We start from the raw sequence: 22,695 nt of genomic DNA, 5'->3' as shown, positions 1-22,695 counted from the left end.
GAGAAGCGTAGGGATCTAGATGATCATGGAAAACTTACCTGGCTATAAAATTCTATGGATCTTCCTCATTAGTCTATGAAGAGGCAAAATGCTTTATCTTAAAGATGTAGAATCCCTTCACCCTTACAACTCAAATAGCATCAAGCCTATAGCCTAGAAGGAAAAGAAAAATCTAGAAACAAAACATGTTGTGCTAGGGAAAGCAGGAAAAATTTCAGGCGGAGCCAAGCATAGCTGTCCATCTGAAATGCCACCTGGAATTCACACCAGTAATAACTGCTGTGGATATAAAAATTAATAGGGGGGATTTCATAGTATTAGAAAAATTTATTTTTATAAATCATGTGTCTATCACCCAAGTGTTGACGCATGCATGCAATTCAAACATGAGGCTTACAATAAAAAGCTCACTGAATGACCTAGCAAGGACAATTCCCCCATTTTCTCTATAATTTGGACTGGAAGAGGGAGGGGGGAGTGGGTAGAGGGTGCAGTTACTGGGTCAATTAATCAACCTGAAAACTGTGACACAAACTCTGACGCCTAACCTATGTCTAAAAATACACAAATGTATACGAATTTGTTTTAAACTGTCAATGCCTATATTTAGGACCTTCCCAGCAAGGCTATAATGAGACTGTGTTTGCGGGCTTCAGTCATAGCAGACTCTACCATTAATCTGAAGTTAGTTAAATTAACAGCATTTAGTACTGACTTGTCAATCTCACTGCTCCAGGAAATTGCACCTTGAGGCTACTAATATTGCCAATTTTTCCACTGGAGTATGTGCCCGCGTGTGTGTATGTGTATTTTTTTCTCCAGAACCTCCGTGTTCATACACCATCATTGCTTCCCTACGTCCACAGCACTTATATTATCATTTATTCTGGCCTCCTTTAGCCTTCCCAGGGGATTCTGCATAGTGTAGCTGCTCAGTGAAAGAGTTTTTTAGCTTTATATTTATTTGTTTATTTTTCTGTCATGGCTCATGACTGAGGCTTTAAAAAAAAGTGTGACAGTATTTAGAGTACATGATTGACTGCTACAGCAACATTCATTAACCATGACAAATCTGCAGCAAAACACAGTCCTGAGTGTTCTAAACAGCGACTTGAAAAGAAAGAAGAAAGAAGAAAGAAAAAGAAAAAAAGACTCAACTAATTTTTCATTGACCTCATCTGTAAATAAATTTAGACTGATGGTGTGCAGGGGCAATCATAAATTAGTATTCATTTCCTGTAATTAATGCAAACATGCCTATGAACACAGAGAATATGAATATATAACCACCTAATTTCCATTTCAAAATAGAGCTAACAAATTTTCACTTGAGTTATCTTCATAATATTTTCCCCCTTAATTAGAAGAATGAAATGACTGAATTTCTTTCCCACCCACTAGGGGGAAATACTGTTTTGGTCACAGAGAGTGTCCAATGTATTGGCGACAGATCTGCCAAGTTATTCTGATCTGTTTCATTATTTGACCCTCTACCACAGGTCCGTGCTGAGGCTGTCTTCTCTTGTTTATCACTAACCAGGAAGGGCTCCTCTGAAGTGACCTAGTGACCACCTAGGCAGGCCCTCACATGCATGAGAGCCACCACAAGAAGCAGCCTCCCAGCCGACACAGATGTGAAACCATCTCTCATTGATGTGAATGTTCATTCACACAATGGCAGGTTGGGCAAACGACATGACATGAATCAAATAAAAATGATCATGCATTGGGCAAAACAGAAAAATGCTTTACAACCTGTCTTGGCAAGAGGATCTAGTAGAACTCGCTCTCTTGGGCCTGGACATCTCTAGAGACCTTTCCTATTGTCATACCATAACCAAAGACCAATGTCAAGTCATCCAGCCATCAGAATTCACTAGCCCTACTATGTCTGCATTAGTAGAATACTTTGATAGCAATAAATAGATTGATACTAAGAGAATTATGCCACTAGGACACACATACAAAAATCTCTATAAGCTGGGCAGAAAGTGATAACGAGAGAATTTGAATCGGGTTCTACCAAAAAACAAACGAACGAACAAACAAAAAAAACGAACAACTTTGGCAGAATACGGCTTGCCTCATTGATGATTTTTCCTAGGGCCTTCCTTGCCCTACAGAGCTTTTGCCCTTAAGTGTTTGTTCCTCTAAAGATCATAAAAACAAATGCGTGCAATCTGCATTGAAAGTGGTCTTCATGGGTACTTGATGGTGGAATTCTAATTAACTGTGCTAAGCAGCTATGTGGGGTGTGTGTGATGAGAAGGTCAGAGGGTAATGGGAAATCTTAATTTGAGAGATTTACCATTTAATCTTAGTTATAAATGTCACTAATTAGACCTTATCATAACAAGATGTTAATAACGGATATAGATCCCACTTTTACCAGGTATTTTTCAAAACTCAGAGTAGACTCTTAGATATCCTGCTGGTGAAGCTGCATTTCCCCCAGAAAGACAAAGGAGTCATCCCATTTCTTTCCCTTCAGTTGTCAGCCTGGAAAGCCGAGCAATGCACCTTAACACCCTGGTGCAGGAAGCCCAGGAGAGGGTGAGCGAACTGTCTGCTCAGGTGGAGAATGAAGGATTCAGTCTGGACAACACAGAGAAAGAAAAACAGCTGAAAGCTTGGGAGTGGAGGTATCGGCTCTACAGACGCATGAAAACAGGCTTCGAACATGCCAGTGAGTATAAGCAGAGGACTTCTACATTTAAATGGCCCAAACCTTGACTTAAGACAGCCAGGCCTTCTTTTACTGGTTTTTTGTAACTCTACAGGGTCGTGGATAGCCATTGTCAGCCTATTTGGAGCAAGGGCTCTGAGAAGCTGTAAAAGGATCTTTTGTCTTGCTTGACTTTCTGGCTCTTGATAGGTTCTCTGGCCACAGCATGAAGCTTCGGTGCTGTTGGCCTCCCTCCACCATGTCACACTCATCTAGCACTTTCCACCGCTATGCACTAATGCCTAATGACCTGGATGGTCTGATGCCCTAAGTGGCTATATTTTGGGATGTGGAGGTGGAAAAATATTTGTTTACCTATCTGTCCAGTTTCTGCTTCAAGCTCAAGTTTAAGTTGTTTTCAACTCTCTACTGCAGTTTTTTATGTAGTACTTATATAAACTGACCTTCGATTAATACAGGCTACAGAGAACAGTCAATCAACGCATGAATTATGCTTCTGTCTACACTTCCATTCCCTTTACCAATTCTTTTTGTTAATTTAAGAAAGCCTTGTTTCTGGATAATACTCACTAGCACTGGAAGGTACTGCTTAGTGCAGCCTCTGATATAAAAAAAATATATGAAATTCAAACACTTGTGAAACACTAAACTTTTATTCGAAAAGCAATCTTATTTAAACAACAAAAACTTAGAAATATATTTTAATTTTAAATATAAGGGAAAGGACAGTTCATTCATTTGGAAATTATCTGCCTCTGCTCCAGGAACCTTAGCTGTACTAAAGATCAAAGGCAGTGAAAATCTTGTTTCTGAAGTAGTACTGTATACTAAGTTCTAAAACTGGGCCTAATCCTTTCTCTTGAAGCAAATAGCTTAAGCAACATTAATGAAAGGTTGCTTTTAATATTAATCTCTTCAGCAATGCTGATACATGTTTGCTGTTTTTTAAAAAAAAAAAAAAAGACAGAAGCAATTGTTTTAGTAAATGCGTTTGCTATTGTACTTCATTCAGGACAGATGAATATTAGAAGTCATATTTTTAGACTTGATATCATTTTCCTTGTAATTTTCTAAATTAAAAAATACCTTCTGGGTGTTAAGGAATACCAAAACCATCAGAAATCTTTTTAAAACCTAAAGTTAGTAGACATGGTATTTGCCCATGAATTCTTTCTTAGAAAAGTGCTACTTGACGTAATAGGAGGCAGCATGGGAGTGAGGCGAGTTAACATTCTATACTGGGAAGAGCACAGAATCTGGCATCCAAAGCCCTTGGCTTTCATCCTAGCTATGTCTTCATTGTGTGCTCAAGTGAGTAATTTGGCCTTTTGGGGCTGCAGCTTTCTCATCCTAAAAGAGCAGTTGCTATACTTGCCCTTTCTACACAATGGGGTTGCAAAAAGTCTCCAGTGAAATGATTTACAAGAAAGTACTTTATGAAGTGTAATGGTCTCCATCTACAAAGTTGGTTCCTGCTAACACTTTCTGGCCTCCTCTCTGCTGGTCCAGCCCATCTCCAGAATACTTTGGGAAGGCTTGACTGGTATTGTGTACCCCTTCGGAAGATGTTCTAATGATCGAATAAGACCAAGATAGCAACAAATAAAGGCTATTGAAACTTCTAATGAAAGTGTTCAAAAGCAAAAGCTATTAGGCTCTACAAACAAATGTTTCCATGGTATATGTTTCAGGGTATCCGTCAAAAAGGCAAGAACATTGTTTGAAAAGGATTTGCTATGTTAAGATCCTTATGTTTTTCCTTCTGTCCCAGGAGCCCCCGAGGTGCCAACTAACATCTGTCTCGCAGTAACCAGCAGCACATCACTTACCGTCAGCTTTCAAGAGCCTCTTAGTGTCAATGCAGCTGTAGTGACCAGATATAAAGGTACTGGGCTCCAGATATTTTTTCATTGCTCCTTAAAAAGCAATCCATTGTTTGGCAATCAGTTGTGCATTTTGTGTTTGTTTTCCTGGTAAATGGCTGTTTTTTAATCCCATTTACTTTTGGAGTTGAAATAGTTCCACAGGAACTCATGAATAAAGCAATAAGGTGACTGAGATAAGTCACAGAAAGGATGAACCACAAGACCGGGCTGTCATTCCAAGCCCCTCAATTAATATTAATATTCCAAGCCAGTTTGCATAGGGCCTGCTCTGTGCATATCATAGGAATGAGTATAGGGCTGAGTAGTACATAATGAAGAATCAGCCTGGATCCAAGGAGCTTAGAGACTGGGATATGGAAAATACTAAATAGCAGGGCATATAAATTGATAGCCATAATGGCAGGCAACAAGCATTGTGGATTTTTTTTTTTTCACCAACAATAACAGATACAGACCCTAGGGTGGTGGTGGCATTTGGGTCTAGCTTTCAAAGACAGCTAGAATTTGAACCAGAAAATAAAGTCAACTCTAAGTGAAGAGAACAGTGAGCACAGGTATAAAAGCAAGAACATGCTAAGATAAGTAAAGAAGAATAAGGGGAATGTGTTGAAGAGAGAATAGCGTGGCCCCAAGGGAGGGAAGGAGAGGTTCGTGACAAGGTGCAGGGAAATGTAAGATTAGAGTGAAATTAGGGTCAGGAGATTAAAAGTAGGGTGAGACTTGAAATAAAGACTAAGGATTTTAGGCTCTATTTGATGAACTCTGCAGGCCACTAATAAGGATAAGAGCAGAGGAATGAAAGATTTAAGTGGCAACACTATGTATGAAGTATTGGAAGACGTGTGGATTTAGAATAAGGAGATGAATTAGGAAGCTATACAGAAGAGAGGACATGACGGCCAGCAATGGAGAAGAAAGCAAGAGCCCAGAGGAGAAAGATATTTTGGAGATGGCTTAAGGTTTACAGGGCACCTACTATGTGCCAGATGCTGTTTAAGCTTCGCAACAACCTTATGAGGTAAGTACTGTTATGATTCCCATTTTGCAGATGAGGAAACTAAGGCAGTGATGTTAAGAAACTTGTCTAAAGGCTCATAGCAGAGCCAGAAGTATCTCATTATGTTGACTTATGAATGTGATGGACAAAAAAGAAAGAAATCTCTTTTCCCAATTCATGAAGATATATGGAAATACCCTGAACAGTTCTAAAAACTGATAAAGCTCTGCAAGTGTATTCCAAGATGCCAGACCACAACGCAGAATTTTCGTGTACTGTTGCTCCCTTGGGCCACAAAAAAAGTAGTGTTTGTGCTTCCTTTCTCCCTCCCAGGGCTTGTTGCCAGGAGAACCTTCTACATCTGCAAACATTACTCTGCCCACACTCTGTAGCTTCCTAAGGTGCTTCTAGCGAAGTCCATTCTCTGTTTATAATACCTTACTTAGGTGAGACAACCTTGAGTTGGTTATCACGTTGGGTCTAAGAGAGGGCAGCCTGAGAGTACTAGCAACAACAGATAAAAGAAGCCACCCAGAGTGACCTCTCACAGCCATCCTTTGATACAGTTCTGACACTTTCTCTTGGTTGTCTCATCTGCCAAGACTTTCCGAAATTCAGAGCAAGTGTTCGCAGGCAATGTCAGACATGGGCATTTTCCTCTCTTTCTACATCTCTCCCACTCAGAGTTTTGATGAAGGGCTTTAATCGGTGCTGTCCAACTTGACATTTTCTTCTTACGTTTGACTAGTGAGCTATCAGGAGCTAATTTATCCAGACTGTCAGCTAGTTAATACTTGGCCACAATGTCAGAAAATTCTATCAGCATTCACATATTAACAAGTCTCATCTCAGGAGACTTGCATTTGGGTGAGGTTGAAATGAAAGGTCACAAGTGGGTTCTGTTACTGACTGGAGGAGATTAATTAAACATTATAAATAGAATTGTCTGTTGCATTACAGAGTAGGTTTCCTTATGTTAATTTATAAGGTCATAAATTGAGTCCTTAACCTGACCACTCTCAAGGGTTATTTAAAACAGCTGGCAGCCTACTGTGCCCAGAGACAGGACAGTCTGTAATTCAGGGTTGAAGTAATTATTTAATTATGGAAATATTAGCAAAATTACCCTGAGACGAGGCTAATTATTTTCTTTGCTTTATAAAAGAAGAAAAAACAATTGAGAAATCTGTGAGATGAAACAACCATTATCTAATTGGTTAGGGAGAAGACTTAACCCTGCAGTATTTAGGGTCTGGCAAAAACATCTCAAACTGTTCTCCAGAATTTCTGGGTTCAGCAAAACCTCAGGCCTATTTTGACAACTGGTTGTTTTCCCCCTTCATGCATGAGCCAGTGTTTGAAAGAAAATCTGAACCCTGTTTCTCACTTGTTTACACTCAACTCATCAACATGTTGGGTTTTTTAAGAGTTTGTTGATATTCAGAAACCTTTTTAAGAGCATCTTTTTATAAGTCTTCTTCAGGCCCCGGGGCGGGGGTGGGGGGTACCAAGACAGTTGCCACCACAACTTGGATATGAAAGGTGTCAATTCCAACATAAAACTCTGGAAACAGTTCAGGGTGAGACCCATTGGATTTTTCTGCCTGCCACTCCCCTGAATGCAGGAAAATGGGGCTAAGAGAGCTACTGTCTGTTTTTAGGTGTTTTCTCCACTAATTTAATGAGCCCTTGCCTCTTTTGGTCCCATCTCACCAGATTTCATAGTTTACAAGGCAGAACTAGAGTTATTTCAGATGCTTTGAATAATTGCCAGAACTCTCGTTCCACAGTCTCTCCTCACTGCCTTGGATAATGTGCCTGATGCTCTCATTTGCAGAACATATTTCACTTCTTTGCAGGCCCAAAGGAGAAAACATTTTCAAAAGTTATTTTGCTGCTCTTTGCAAGGTTTGGGAGGGATAGAAAGGTATCCTATAACAGGTGCAGTACAGCATCTGTTTACCATCCACAGGATGAATTATTTTCTGGCTTTTTAAAAAGCGGGCCTTGGAGTGGTCACACTTTGAGGTTTGTCAATGACAAGATGCTGCAATAGGTGCTCCAGTGTGTGTGGGCAGTACCCCACCTCTTTTCCTGTCTTGCTTCCCTAACTGATTAGAAACTGCCACCCTAATTCCTTTCTACAAAGGCTAGTAATAGCGAATTATTTAACTGCTCATCATTTGGTGGCATTTTTTTTTTTTTAATTAAAAAGTGTTCCTCCTTGTAGAGATTTTTGGGACCTTTCAGGAGCTGGTAGTGTATCTGCTTCTGCAAAGACCAGGTCGTTGCTTCTACCAACCAACACCTCCAATCTCTTTCTCAGGAGAGGAAGCCAATGAATTCCAGGAAGATGTCTGGTAGCATTACGGCTTCTAGGAGGAAGAGTCCACCATTTGTATATTAAAACCCTCCCTCAGGGTTGATCATTTATAATGACAGTGCAAACTTGATGACTTGATCACTTGGGCCATCATTTCATAAGAGTTAAGAAAAACCTGATTTCACGGGGCTTGGATGCACATTGTTTAGTTATTTAAATTATTTTTATGACTTCTATTATTTTTTTCCACCTACACCTTGTAGTTGGAAAGATATTTGTCTACCAAGAAAAATGTACTGCATTAGAGAATATAATTATTTTCCATGTTTAATTAATTGAAAAATTAATCTCATCATAAGCATGAGGTGGCTACCCTCATTACTAGATTGAAGTGATATAATTCCACGAAGCAAAAAGATTTATAACCTCATTTAGCCTGTCTGAGCAGGAGTAAAGCCAAAAGTTTGCAGATGAGAACAACTAGGAGAGGCAGAAGTTATGTCTAGAGGACATGAAACTCAGTGACAACATATTTTGCTTGCGAGTAAAAATGTAAAAGTGGGTCGAGGGACTAAATGTATGATGAGGATAAATAACTAGTTGCCGAGTTGTCAGGATCCAGCCAGTTTACTTTCCAACCATCTTGTGAAAATCTTTCTCCACCAAGATATGTTTTATAAAGCCTAGCTTTTTTGCATTTTCTTTTTTGGGGGAGAAAAATTGTAACCCTCAAACGATGCAGTACAGGGTTGTATAAGAGAAAAAGTCGAGATTTACTCTTTCCCCAATATCTCATCCCTACCACCATGTTAATCTCTGTCATGAGTTTAACGTATTTCCTTCCAAATCCTTTCTTGATGTATGCACACATACACACACACACGCATATACACAAATGTAGTTTTATTTGTGTATTCTAAAATAAATATTATCACACTATTTGTCCAATTCTACAACTAGATTTTTTTCAATTCAACAGTATACTATATGTATCATATACATCTTTTTATGTCAGTATGTTTGATCTTCATTCTTTTTAATAGTTGTATTCTTATTCTCGAGATAGAGGCACTATAATTTATTTAATTGTTCTCCTACTCATGAACATAGATTGTTTCACTTTTTTTTCCTATTATGTAATATTGCAATCCTTGTACAGGCATACCTTGGAGATAGTACAGGTTCACTTGCAGATCACTGCACTAAAGTAAATATCACAATAAAGCAAGTCACACAAATGTTTTGGTTCCCAATGTACATAAAAGTTATGTTTACACTACGCTGTAGTCGATTAAGTGTTCAAAAAATTAGGTCTAAAAAACAAGGTACATACAAGGTACATATCTTAATTTCAAAATCCTGTGTTGCTAAAAAATGCTAACCATCATCTAAGCCTTCAGCGAGTTGTATCTTTTTGCTGGTGGAAGGTCTTGACTCAATGTTGATAGCTGATAACTGATTAGGGTGGTGGTTGCTGAAGGATGGGGTGGCCGTGATGATTTCTTAAAATAAGACAACAATGACGTTTGCATAGTGATTAACTCTTTCTTTCACAGCAATGTAGTGTGCAATGCTGTTTGATAGTGTTTTACCCACAGTAGAACTTTTTAAAAAATTGGAGTCAATCCTTTCAAACCCTGTTGCTGCTTTATCAACTAAGTTTATGTAATATTCTAAATCCTTTATTGTCATTTCAACAATGTTCACACTGTGTTCACCAGGACTACATTCCATCTCAAAAAACTGCTTTCTTTGCTCACTTATAAGAAGCAACTCCTCATTAGTTAAAGTTTTAGCATGATATTGCAGCAATTTACACACATCTTCAGGCTCCACTTCTAATTCTAGTTCTCTTGCTGTTTTCAGCACATCTGCAGTTACTTCCTCCACTGAAGTCTTGAACCCCTCAAAGTCATCCAAAAGGATTGGAATCAACTTCTTCCAAACTCCAGTGTTGATATTTTGATCTCTTCCCATGAATCACAAATGTTCTAATAGCATTTAGAATGATGACTCCTTTCCAAAGGTTTCAATTTACTTCGTCCCGGTTTATCAGAAGAATCACTGTCTATGGCAGCTATAATCTTACAAACTGTATTCCTTAAATAATAAGACTTTAAAGTCACAGGCACTCCTTGATTCATGGGCTACAGAATGCATGTTGTTAGCAGCCATGAAAAGAACATTAATTTCATTGTCCATCTCCATAAGAGCTCTTGACTGACCAGATGCATTGTCAATTAGCAGTAATATTTTAAATGGAATCTTTTATTCTGAGCAGTAGGTCTCCACAGTGGGTTAATATATTAAGTAAACCATGTTGTAAACAGATGTGCTATCATCCAAGCTTTGTTGTTCCATTTATAGATTATAGGCAGATTAGAATTAGCATAATTCTTAAGGATTTTTGGAATAGTAAACAAGCACTGGTTTCAACTTAAAGACATTAGTTGCATTAGTCCCTGACAAGAGTCAGCCTGTTCTTTGAAGCTTTGACTTCTCTCTAGCTGTAAAAGTCCTATATGGCATCTTTTCCAATGTACGGCTATTTTGTCTATGTTGAAAATCTGTTGTTTAGTGTATCCAACTTTATTAGTTATCTTAGCTAGGTCTTCTGGTTAATTGCTGCAGCTTCTACATCAGCACTTGCTGCTTTATCTTGCATTTTTATGTCATGAAGATGACTTCTTTCCTTAAACCTCACAAACCAAGCTCTACTAATTTCAAATTTTTCATCTGCAGCTTCCTTCTCTTTCAGCCTTCACAGAATTGAAGAATTAGGGCCTTGCTCTAGATTAGGTTTAGGCTTAAGGGAATGTTGTGGCTGGTTTGATCTTGTATCGAGACCACTAAAACTTTCTCCAGATAAGCAATAAAGCTGTTTCACTTTCTTATCATTCCTGTGTTCACTGGAGTGGCACTCTTAATTTCCTTCAAGAACTTTTCCTTTGCATTCACAACGTGGCTGTCTGGTACAAGAAGCCCAGCTTTCAGCCTATCTTGACTCTAAACATGCCTTCCTCATTAAACTTAATCATTCCTAGCTTTTGATTTAAAGTAAGAAACATGCGACTCTTCATTCAAAATGTCTCAGTAATTTGCACACATGTTGTCTTCTAAATGAATTTTAGTATTGGCTTGTCATTTCATTTTTAAAATCTTGGTGGGCTAACCTCATATTCCTAAATTAATTTGGGATATTCCCCATCCATCACATCTTCCTAAGTTGAATTTTAAATATTCAATAATAATGTTCTTTATATGGATCTTCTACACTTCCTGTTAAGTTTCATGCTGGATATGTTTTACAGTTTTTGTGACTATTATGAGTGAACTTTCTTTGAAAGATATTCTCTAATTGACTATTAAAGGATAGTAGAGGAGCTATTGCTTTTTTTTTTTTTTAATCTTTAGTTGGCTGCTTTGTTGAACTCTCTTAGTAGTTTTTTTTTAGTAGATTGTCTTGCATGTCATGAAAAATTTTTTTCATAGTATCTTCAAGAAAGGGTCAATTCTTCCCTTCCTTTCTAATATTTTTCTTTTTTGGATCTCACTTCATTAACTAGGATCAGTGTGAATTCTAGTTCCCACTACATTTCAAATGGTAACTTGGATAGTAGGTGTCCTCTCTTAACTGCGTTTGTCAACATGCATCTAATACTTTACTATTAAACATGTCTACAGCATGTTTCTGGTAGGCTTTTTACCAAATTAAGGAAGTTTCATTTGGATTATGATTATCGATATAGTGCTGAACATAATTTTTAAATTTCCTGTATGACTCTTTTTCAGAAGTCATGTATTTGGGCTCTTCTTTTTGAATTGTTGAACATTTGTCTATTTTATTGGTTTGTCTGGAGAACTAATTTTTTTTGTGATATATAAAACCTACTTTTTTGCTTGTTTTCTATTTTATTAATTAATTTCTGGTTTTAGTTTTGCCAATCCTACTACTTTCTGTGGGTTTATTTTATTTTTTCCTACTATTATGTTTTTATTTGAAAACTTAATTTACTTGTTTCTTTATTTTTCCTGTTTTATAATCTACAGATTTAAAGCTATAATTTCCCCCTATTATTTTGTCAATATTGAAAAAAATGTAAAAATGCAGTGCAATAATTATCATTTATTTATAAATAATTTGTAATTTATTTCATTTCCACTTTAACCAGTTTTTAAATGAGTCATTTTAAATTTCTAAGTGGCCTTATTTTTTTTTACTATATTTTTAGTGCTAACATCTAATTTTATTATAATAAGAAAAATTTTAAATGTAGACTCTATCCTGTTGATTTTTTTTTAATTCTTACTTGTAGCTAACCAATGAATCAGTTGTATATATACTATATTTGGTATTTGAAAAAAAAAATGTATAAACTCCCTTGGGTAAAAAGTGTGAATATGTGTGTTGTTTAAATTCCTGTTCTTTTCTAAAATATTCATCCTTGGAACTTTGATATCTGAGAAGCTGCTTTGTCTTGCTTAATGCTATTACCTCAGTTTCTATTTTGTCTGTAATTAGCATTGCTATCTACACATTTCCATTTGCCTGCTGTCTTTTCGTCCCTTTATTTTTATCCTTTCCATGGCATTTGAAATACATTAATTTGTTATAAAGAGTATATAGTTTAATTTATTGACTGAATCTGAGAGTCTATCTCTTTTTATATACATTTTTAAATTCATTTTGTGCAAAGCAATCTAAGAATGGGATTTAAAAAAAAAAAAAAACAAATTTGTTCTGAGAGGTTTATAATTTAAAAAACAACAGTTATTTGCTCCATTCTTCCAATCCTTCTCCTCAAAGCCAACCACTTTTCACTACTTTAGGTCTCACAGTTATCTGTCCACTTTAATTAACATGTTCCTATGGCTATTTCTTGATTTATCAATTGCATGTCTTAGGTATGCAATTAAAACTAGAACAGAAAAGAATTGACCTATCTCATAATACCAAACTCAACGGCCTTATTCTCTCAACATAATTACGTTTCCATTTTTAGCTAAGTCAACAATGTTTAGACTGAGTGTGAAAGTTTTTGACTTTACAGAATCAAATGGTGTACTATGATTGTATTTCCTTTCCTATATATTTTCTCCAAATCTCTAATTACCCTTTTTTCACTCCCTACTTGCCATCATCATATTCGAAATTCATTTCAAATGATCCTTTCAGAGTAGTACCTATTTTTCTCGAGTAGTTCATATTTTCCTTCCCAGAGGGAATAATTCAACTCATTAGGTTTGCATTAGGAAAGTGTATATTAAAATGAAAATGAAATATTCCTACATGCTTATCACAGTAGCAAAAAAAAAAAAAAAATTAAATAGTAATAATACCAAATGGTAAAGATGCAGAGAAATCACATCACTCATACATTGCTGGTGGGAATGCAAAATAATACAGGACCTCCTAAAAATAAAAAGTTTCTTTACAAACTAGACATGCGGCTACCATACATCCTACCAATTACACTAATGGGTATTTATCCCAGTGAAAGGAAAACTTATGTTTACATAAAAACCTGTACACAAATGTTTATAGCAGCTTTATATTTGTAATAACCAAAATCTGGAAACAATTTCAATGTCCTTGAACTGGTGAATAATTAAAGAAACCGTGGTACATTCATTCCATGGAATATTACTTAGCGATAAAAAGGAATACATTATTGATAAACGTAACCTGGATGAATCTCCAAAGAATTATGCCGAGTGAAAAAACCAACCCAAAAAGACTACCTAGTGTACTATTCCATTTACGTAACACTCTTGAAATAGCTAAATTATGGAAACAGAGAAGGTATTAGTGGTTACAGAGGATTAAAGAAGAAATGAGGAGGAGAGAAATGAATATTTATGGCTCATTTTTTTTTGTTTTCTAGCTAATTAATTATTTTAAAATACTTTGTTTACCTTTTAAAGGATTTGGAGAGAAAAAGCATGGGAGGCATATGTGTCAGTTTAGCATCTTGATCCAATCTCTAAGTCACTTCTCCTTATTTTCCAGACTGTATTCTCAGTAAACATGACCTAATGCTAATATTAGCCTAAGCCAACATACTTATAAAAGCATATCTACTGTTTTAAAAAATTATATGTTTTGTGGGGACAAATGTGAAACTGGGTTTTTATAGCAGCTGGTGAAGGATTATTCCTGACACTGATGTCTTCTTCTTTCTGTTATATTTGGAAAACCATAGATCCATAAAGTAATAAGGAGTTTTTGGAATGTGTGAGTTTTTCCCTAAGGTACGAGTTCCTTGAAGGCAGAAATCTTTTCTTTTCATTTTTCCACTTCGCCTCCTGCATTCCAGGAACATTGGCTTTCTTTCTGTCTTAAAACATTTACCCCCATCACAGGACATTTGCACGTGATGATCCTTCTGCCTGGAATAGCACCTCTCCCATGCCCCACCCACTGACTGTTCAGCCCTCTATTAAAAATCATCTCTTTACAGAAGCATTTTCTAAGCATTTTATGTAAATCAGGCTTATGATAAGTTCTATCATGACTTTCACCTTTTCTTCAAAGTAATGTTCACAGCTTGCAAACACCTTTATTTCTATGGTATATTTTTTAAGTTTAAATAGATTTATTATAGAGCTTCTTAGAGTCTTTAATATCTAATACAGCTAATAAATTATTTCCTAAATTTAATTTGACTGTCACTAGATGTTTCATGGGAATAATGTTTTATGAAACCCTGAGAATATTTTTAAAAGGGATTCTCAAACTAAGCTGCACATTAGAATCGCCTGAGGATCCGTGCCAAGACCAATCAAATCTGAGTCGTTACAGGGTAAGGACCCAAGCATAGCTATTTTTAAAGAACTACTAAGTGAGTCTAACATGCAACTATGCTGTAAATGTGCAGTCATATTTTTAATATCTGTCCCTCCCATCAGACCGTTAAGCCTCAGGTGAGCAGGGACTTTTTATTCATCTCTGTACTGCTAGTACTTGGCACAGGGCTCAACGTATATATAGTTGGTACTCAATTAATTCATTGTGAGTCACAATAAACATGATAAACACAGTCCCCTTGTTTATGTGGCTTAGAGGTTAGTGGGGAAATTAAACACAAAATTCGCTTCACAGTATAAGGAAAATAAGGCCTGTCGTTGACCCAAAGTGTTGAGGCTGGAGTTTTTCACAGGCTTTGTCCAACACCTTCTTTTATTGACTCTCACCTCTCATCCCTTTCCTTTATAAGTAGTCCAGAGTTCTCTTCCAGGACCCCCTACCCTCGCCTTCAGTTTCATCCTCGGCACTGTGCTGGCTCCCCCCAGCTTGCTGTCTCTGACACACTTTGCCACTGGAACATTTCTGCAAAGGTGATCACATCAGTACTGAGTAGAGTGGCTTATTTCTTCCTCCTCCCTCCCACCCCCACACACATCCCTCCAGAACTTTGGAGCCATGAAGCCTCTTGGCGGAGAAGGAGGCCCACCAGGCAGCTCTTTATTGCCATGCAACTGTGAGATTCCTCCCCACACTTCCTCCTGGGGAAAAGTCAGCCTGCCAATCGAGATTTAACAGTGGAGCAGTGCATGGTGACGTGCCAAGCCCCCCCGTCACCCCCCAACCAGCCCCATCACCACCTCACACCGCCATACCCACCCCCGGACTGAACAAACTGTATCACTTACCCCCTGGGAGACTGGCAGCTGCTGAGCCCAGACGCCACAGGGGCTGGTGCATTTCCAGTGGCCGCAGAGACAGGTCTCCACTCAAGGCGCAGCTCTGTCTCTGACTGCTTAACAGGGCACACAGCTGGTACTGCAGATGATGAGCCGCTTTTGGGCTACCTTCTTCCCTCAGAGACTTTCTCGTGATTCCTTCTTGGCCGGACCCCTTTGCAGCATTATAGTTTGTCAATAGCCCGCGACTGCTTTCTAGAATTTCTCTGCAGGAGAAAGTGTGTTTTTCTAAGAAATAGGTGTTCTACCCTGAAGCATAATTTCATGTGAGGGCTCAAAAATGAAATGAAAATAATCACCCTCAAGTTTGGAAGCTGAGGGGCCTCTCCACACCATGAAGAGTGCTTCCTTTTGGGAGGAGGGGATGGTCTTTTGTGATTCTTAAATTTTAAATTTCCATTTGTAAATAGAATGTATGTTCCTTGTATCTGCCAGGGTCCCAGCAGAAAACAGAAGCACACTCAGCTTAAATTTTTAAGAAGAGGTGAGCAGAGTTTGTGAATGGGCAACAGATAGCAGTAGATAGCAAGGCACACAGGACTAGCAACTTTGGGAAGCTGTCTTTACCCCTGCTCTTGAAGGGGAGAGTAGTAAAAGCTGAGACAGGAGCACCAGTCAGGAGTCGCTGTGTGAAGGGACACACCCACAGTCAGACTGCAGCAGCACCTGAACCCAACCAGAAGTCCAAGGGCAAGGGGCCCTGGGTGATCCAGTTCATAGTGGCCTCCTGGAGACAGCAAGATCAAAAAATTTTCTGGGGGGAGAAGGAGGATGGATAAGGAGGAAGGATAAAAGGAAATCTGTATGATAACTATAGAACATTGCAAAGAACAGAAATTTTAAACAAAGAAATAAATCACTCACCCTTAGTCCTATATCCCAAAGAAATCTACTCCTTGAAGGAACTAGATGTATTTTTTTTTTGATGTAGCCATAATAAAGTTGAGACCATATATTTAATAATAATGGTGAACATCTGTCAAATCCATACCACATGCTAGGCACGAGTCAAGGTTTTACAAGCATTGCTTCTTCTAAACCTTACACAGCCTTATGGAATAGGTAGAGTATTATCCTCTCCTTATGAACAAGGAACCCAAGACAAAAAGAAGAACTTACTACAGCCATGCTGGAGTCTAAGTTAACCTCAGTCATCAGTCCCAGAGCCTCTACTCTTAATGACTATGCTACACTACCTTCTTTTCCACTTCACAGCCCATGTTATGACTTTTGCTTTGAAGCACTATTTTAATCCATACATAATATTGCATGGACTATATCAATATGCCTTTTACTCTTTCTTGATTGTTGGCTATTCAAGTTGCTTCCAATTTTTTTAATATTATAAATGCTATTGTCATGAACATCTCTGTATTTAGAGTTTTCCCTGCATTTCGGAATATTACTTTAAGAGTTCTCCTAGTTTTTTCCCTATTTTAAAATCAGTCTTGATTTTTCTATCATTTTGAGTCCCATAGTTGGAAATAGCTAAATGTGGTCATGGGAAATAATATTAAAATTCTTCAATTCTATCAGTCCACCTCATTCCCAAAGAAAAAATAAATAAAATTAAGAAAAGTGAAAGGAAGTATAATGAGTCAAGGAGCTCTCATTTCAATGAGAAATGATCTCTAAATAGGTTGAAGATCAATCACACCTACCTAATCTCACAGCCCCAGGTGTTAAAATGGGGCTGTGAATGAATGATGAGCACAGGGCACACAGGATGTACTGCATAAACATTAACCGAATCTAACTAAATGGGGTTATATCTCTTCTCTTCTAATCAACCATTTCCACTTCTGATGAAATGTGTACTAAGGACTATGCTGATGGATAAAAACAACTTCTCAAGAGAATTTAGGTCAAACTGTTCAGTGCCAATGAAAAGTTGTCCATCGACAAAGGAAGAATTTAGGCTGTTCTACAAAGTACTTTAAATTCTAAAATTGTGCTCTTGGTTTAGGGAAGTTCATCCCACTCTTCGGTACAAGGAAAACAATTTTCTAAAAATATCTTTGCAAGTGTTTATCAAAATCTTGATTTGTCTGTTCTATGTAGCGTGTTGATTATGGCATGGTATAAATTAAGTCAAAGCGCCACAATCTCCTGGGAGCCCATGATTTGTAAAGGATGATTTCATGGCAGATTTTGGTAGCAGAGCATGGGTCTGCAGTAAGAGGACATTATACAGGGGAAGGGACCTTAGACAGAAACTCAGGAGGCTGCAGTCCTAGTCTTGTTTTACTTTAACTAGCTAGGTGATCTCCTTGGGCAAGTCACATTTCCCTTTTAAGTCTCAGTTCTCTTCTCTGAAGAAATGAAGGCTAGGACTAGATCGATGGTCTTCCAACTGATCCATGGAATCTTAGGTCTCCATAGAGATGCCTCAGGAACAACATGGCAAAGCAGCGGTGGGGGTCGGGGAAGCAGTGGGAGGTTTCCCAGACTCTACAATCTATATAAGTAGGTCATCCTGTTATATTCTTTCAGAGCGTTTGTAAGTTCCCCTTATAGTCTTTTTCCCAGTTTGTAATTACATCTTTAGCCATATATTATTTGCTGGATATCTATTTCTCTTCTAGACTATATTCTCCATAAATGCAGGACTGTGCCTATTTAGTTCACCATTATAAACTCAGTGACAGCACAGTGCTCAGCAATATGGGACATGATTATTTGTTGAATGAATGAATGAATGAATGAATGAATTCACACCTCTCATTTCTGGCCCTGGAGGTGCTTATAAACATGGAGATAATTAGTTTCAATTAAGTATACACATTTTCCTCCTCCTCTTCATTTATAAACCAAATGAAATGATCTATCTCTGAGTTCTGACTTGGCCCTGACTTAGAAATGGTATAACCTTGGGCAAAGAGGTCACAACTTCTCTGAGTTTTGGTTTCCTTTTTTATAAAATGACTAGGTTAGTCTATGATCTGTCAGGTCTCCCACTGCTCTAGCATTCTGTGATTTCATGATTTTGTCTATTCTCAATCCAAAGAACGTTAGGTAAGCTGAAGATCCTGCACAGATTTAGAACTCAATAGCATAGACTTAATCTATGGGAATGGACAAGATCTCTAGTGAAGAGAGAGAGAGATTCAGAGAACATCTCTGGCAGATATAATCATGCACTGGCACAAACAGAACTAAGAGGCAAGTCATCACTCTGCCATCTACTAGCTATGTGTATGATTTGGGTCAGACATTTCATCTCCTGAGGGCTTCAGTTTTTTCATGTATAAAATAAGGACAGAAGTACCTGTTTCTGCTGTCCATGTGATATTATAAGCCAAAACAAGTGGGGTGATATAAGTGTAAATTATAATGTGCTATATATATTTAAGATGATGCCATCATCATGAGTAGTAGTTTAATATGAAGATCATGATATTGACATATTATAATAGGACGATGGATTAAGGGGAAAAATCCATAAGCAGCTCTAGGCAACATGAGAAAAATCCTTAAAGTAAAAAAGGCTTTTATAACCATGATTCAAAATCTAGAATAAATTCAACCTCATTTTTAAAAAATATCTTCAGCAGAAACAACTGTAAGCAACATAAAAAGATAAAATTTCATACAATAAGCCTAGGTTCATCTTTCTAATGTATAAATAGCTTTTGAAATCTATTTTAAAAAAAGAGAGAAAGCTAGTTCATAGAGAAAAAAAACACAGATAAAAAGCATATGAAAAGAAGTTCAACTTCTCTCATTGTAAAAGAAATACAATTTCAAACCAACCTGAGATATCACTTTTCACCTTTTGAAATGGCAAAAATCCAAAAGTTTAACTTACACTCTATAGACTAAGCTCTAGGAATCAGTCACTCTCATGTAATGGTGGGGGAAGAATATTTTTATGACCCTTATGGAGGGCAATATCAAAATTGCAAATGCAAATAACCTTTGACCTAGTAATTCTTATTAGGGGTATACCCTACAGATGTATAAAATAAACTATGCAGCAGAGTATACATATTAGCATTGTTTTTAAGAGTAAATTCCATCACATGCAGTTGATAAGAGCAGAATATCAACAGAGAAGTAGTTAAAATAAATTGTTCATAAACATCTATACACAGCAGCTATAAGAAAGAATGTGAAATCTCATTATGTATTGATATGGAGAGATATCTAAGATAAATTAAGTTTTAAAAAAGTTGGAAGAGTACATATAATATGCTACCTTTTGTGTAAAATGTAGAGGTCTATATTCATATTTGCTTGAGAATGAATAAAGAAGCTCTAGAAAGATACATAAGATACTAAGAACAGTAGATATCTACAGCAGCAGAGCAAAGCTGGAAACTGGGAAGATGGCAGACAAGGAACTGAGGGAGATTTGTGGCTATATCACTTTTTATACTTCTTGATTTTTGAACTACGTTCATCTATTCAAAACATTAAAATTAATAAAATAATCAAAAGAAAAAATAAAGTTCATGGGATACAGAGTAAATAGTGAGTCGAGAGAAGAAAAGCAATGGAAAGAGACATGTCAGACAGATGACTACTCTAAAGGGCTAACATTTACAGAAAGAGTAAGGCCAGATGGAGAGACACTTTTCACCCCATGTTCAGGAATAGAAAAGTCTCAAGAGACATCTGAAAGAAGGGAGAAAGACAACAATTTTTTTCTGTAAATTTCCATAGTGTTTTCCCTGTATTGACAAATAGAGGATAATACAGTGAGCTAAAGTGGGCAAGTTATTTCAAATCTTTCAGGGAGAAAGAAAAAATATCTGCTGCTATAAGTTCTGTGACCATAGAGGGTAAATTTCATGGAGCAGGCTCCTTACTATATGAAATAACAAATTTCTCCAAAGGAGTCTTTTGTAGTGCTTATTTAAGCTATCAGGAAAGTGAAGAGTCTTAAATGACAAGACTGTTTACATATTTAATTTTTGTGTAACACTAGAACCATAAAAGCTCTCTCTTTGAGATGGGGAATATGTGACACATGCAGTTAATTTCCACATTAAATTATTGAATGAAAAATACACACATTATCCATTGCAACTCCAGGATTAGGTCAGGTCAAATTTTATTGCTTTTGGCCAAGGGCTTTTGTAAGACTTATAAGGCTAAGAGCAGGTACAGTGTGATCTTTGGTATAAGTTATAGAGTTAAAATGAGGTTTTGAGTGGGAAAATACTTAGCATTTCGGAGGTAATTTCACGAAAGGCATCATGAGACTAGCACATCGCTGTGTTGATTTAACTGGAACTTTATAAGATCGCTTTAGCTCTGGTTTCTGAAACTGGCAAGGCTCATGTATCTGCCTGACAATAAATAACCAACCTTTTCTAGATTGACCTGTAATGGATGCTAATTTAAATTACCCCCAAGAAGTTTCTGGCATGGGACTAAATAAATGTGGCCAGGGAAAAAAAGGGGGGGAAGGAAATGTGGATGATTCTCTAGCTCAGGGGTTCCAAAAATAAACAGATGGGCTAATGGTGTCCAATAGTATCTGCCTTCAAACCTAGACGTGGGCGTGAGAAGGAGAAAGGGTTTAATTATCCTATTAGAGTAAAAAAAAAAAAATTGTATCTGATAAACACAGTCTACCAAACAGGCACTATGAACAAAGTGCTATCCCTTAGATAGGTTTATGAGAGAAATGTAGTGGAAATGGTAGCAGTAATAGTAGGAAATCTTTCCTGACCTCTTAGTATGTGCCAAACTAAATGTTTTGTCTGTTTTATCTCATTTAATACTCTCGACAATCTTATGAGGTAGGGTCTATTCTTCTCTTCATTTTTTTAGATGAGGAAAATTTATGAAGTTAACCATCACACAGCTAGTAAGTAAGTGATAAGCTGGGATACATATTCCTCCAAAGGGCACACTCAGAATATCATATTAGACTCCCACTTATGTTAAAACACGGTCGGACTTACCTTGTTCCACAATACAGCATCAGAACTTACTTATGATCCATAGATCCTTTATATCTAATTATCTTCTAAAACACAGGCTTGAATTAAGCAGAATTTAACCACTCCCAGCTCAGAACTGCTGAAGTATCAGGGAACTAAGAGTAAGATAGAAAGTAATTTAGAACACTTTTACAAAGAATGTAAAACTGTATTTACTATAGATCATTTCAGCTCCATACGTCTGTTTCAGAAATAAGTCAGACTGGAATAATCTCAGAGCAAAATTTCAACAAAATGTCTGGCTGCTTTCTTCGGTGACTGAAATTACTGCAATTATTTTCAATATTAACCTTCTAAGAGAGTATTTTATTAAGTCTAAATAGCTACATATTTAAACTCCTTATATTGGTCAATTAGTTGGCTCATCAAATATTCTGGGTCACTTTCTGAAAATTATCATATATGTATGTTAAAAAAGTTTTCTCCCTCTATGTATGCTTTTTAATCATATTTCCTCCATTTGTTTTCTTTAGGACATTCTAGTTAAACTTGGTTCCTATTATAAATTAACAAAGGCATAAATTGCTAGTGGATTAGGATAAAGACACCTGTGAAAATGATGGGCGCTTTTAAGTGGACCCAGCAGGGATATTCTCTTAAATTATCTTTGTGATGGAGGAAGAGAGCAATCAAATTCTTTATTTTCAAAAACTACATTCAACTCACAGATTTTGTGAAAAAAGAAACAAAAGAGGGAGTCACAGATACTTTTAAAGTTAGATTATTTGGATTAGGAAAAACTTTCATTTCTGTTACCTACTTCAAAAATATTTACGCCAGGTGCAAAACAGAGAACTAAACTATGCCGTCATCTATGGTTCTGGCACCCCTCATGGTTACAAAGGTAACCAGTTCCTAAAAGACAGCACAGCAGATTCTGTGGAGATGGTTAAATTTGATACAAACCCAAAAGCTTCTCTTTCTCCTCCCAACTAGGTTTTGACTACAGGAATTAAAAATGATTAGTAGGAGGGGGATAGGAGGAAGTCGTGAGATCATGTTACTGAAAAACATAAAAAGGTAAAAGCTTGTAAGAATTTTTATTTTAAATCTGCATCTTACAGTTTGTCTGCATCCTATGAGATTCCAAGGAAGTAGCTGGACTGAAATAGTCTTAAAATCTCACCTAGAGACTACTTGAATTT

The 22,695-nt window shown here is 37.0% G+C and overlaps 1 protein-coding gene across 4 annotated transcripts in view; it reads left to right on the top strand.

Annotated features, from left to right (window-relative positions):
• The window catches only part of ANKFN1 (ankyrin repeat and fibronectin type III domain containing 1), a 527,248-nt gene that overhangs the window by 407,304 nt on the left and 97,249 nt on the right, over nucleotides 1-22,695 (top strand). For all 4 annotated transcript variants that reach the window (XM_036222287.1, XM_036222289.1, XM_036222288.1 and 1 more), the window contains 2 exons: nucleotides 2,492-2,686; nucleotides 4,458-4,571. In XM_036222287.1, the coding sequence (XP_036078180.1) occupies nucleotides 2,492-2,686; nucleotides 4,458-4,571 (309 nt within the window). The remainder of the gene's footprint in view (nucleotides 1-2,491; nucleotides 2,687-4,457; nucleotides 4,572-22,695) is intronic.

This window comes from Rousettus aegyptiacus, unplaced genomic scaffold (assembly GCF_014176215.1).
Source record: "Rousettus aegyptiacus isolate mRouAeg1 unplaced genomic scaffold, mRouAeg1.p scaffold_m13_p_6, whole genome shotgun sequence".
NCBI classification, from domain to species: domain Eukaryota; kingdom Metazoa; phylum Chordata; class Mammalia; order Chiroptera; family Pteropodidae; genus Rousettus; species Rousettus aegyptiacus.
The sequence above is the reverse complement of the archived record's forward strand: the minus strand, read 5'-3'. Positions and strand labels throughout refer to the sequence as shown.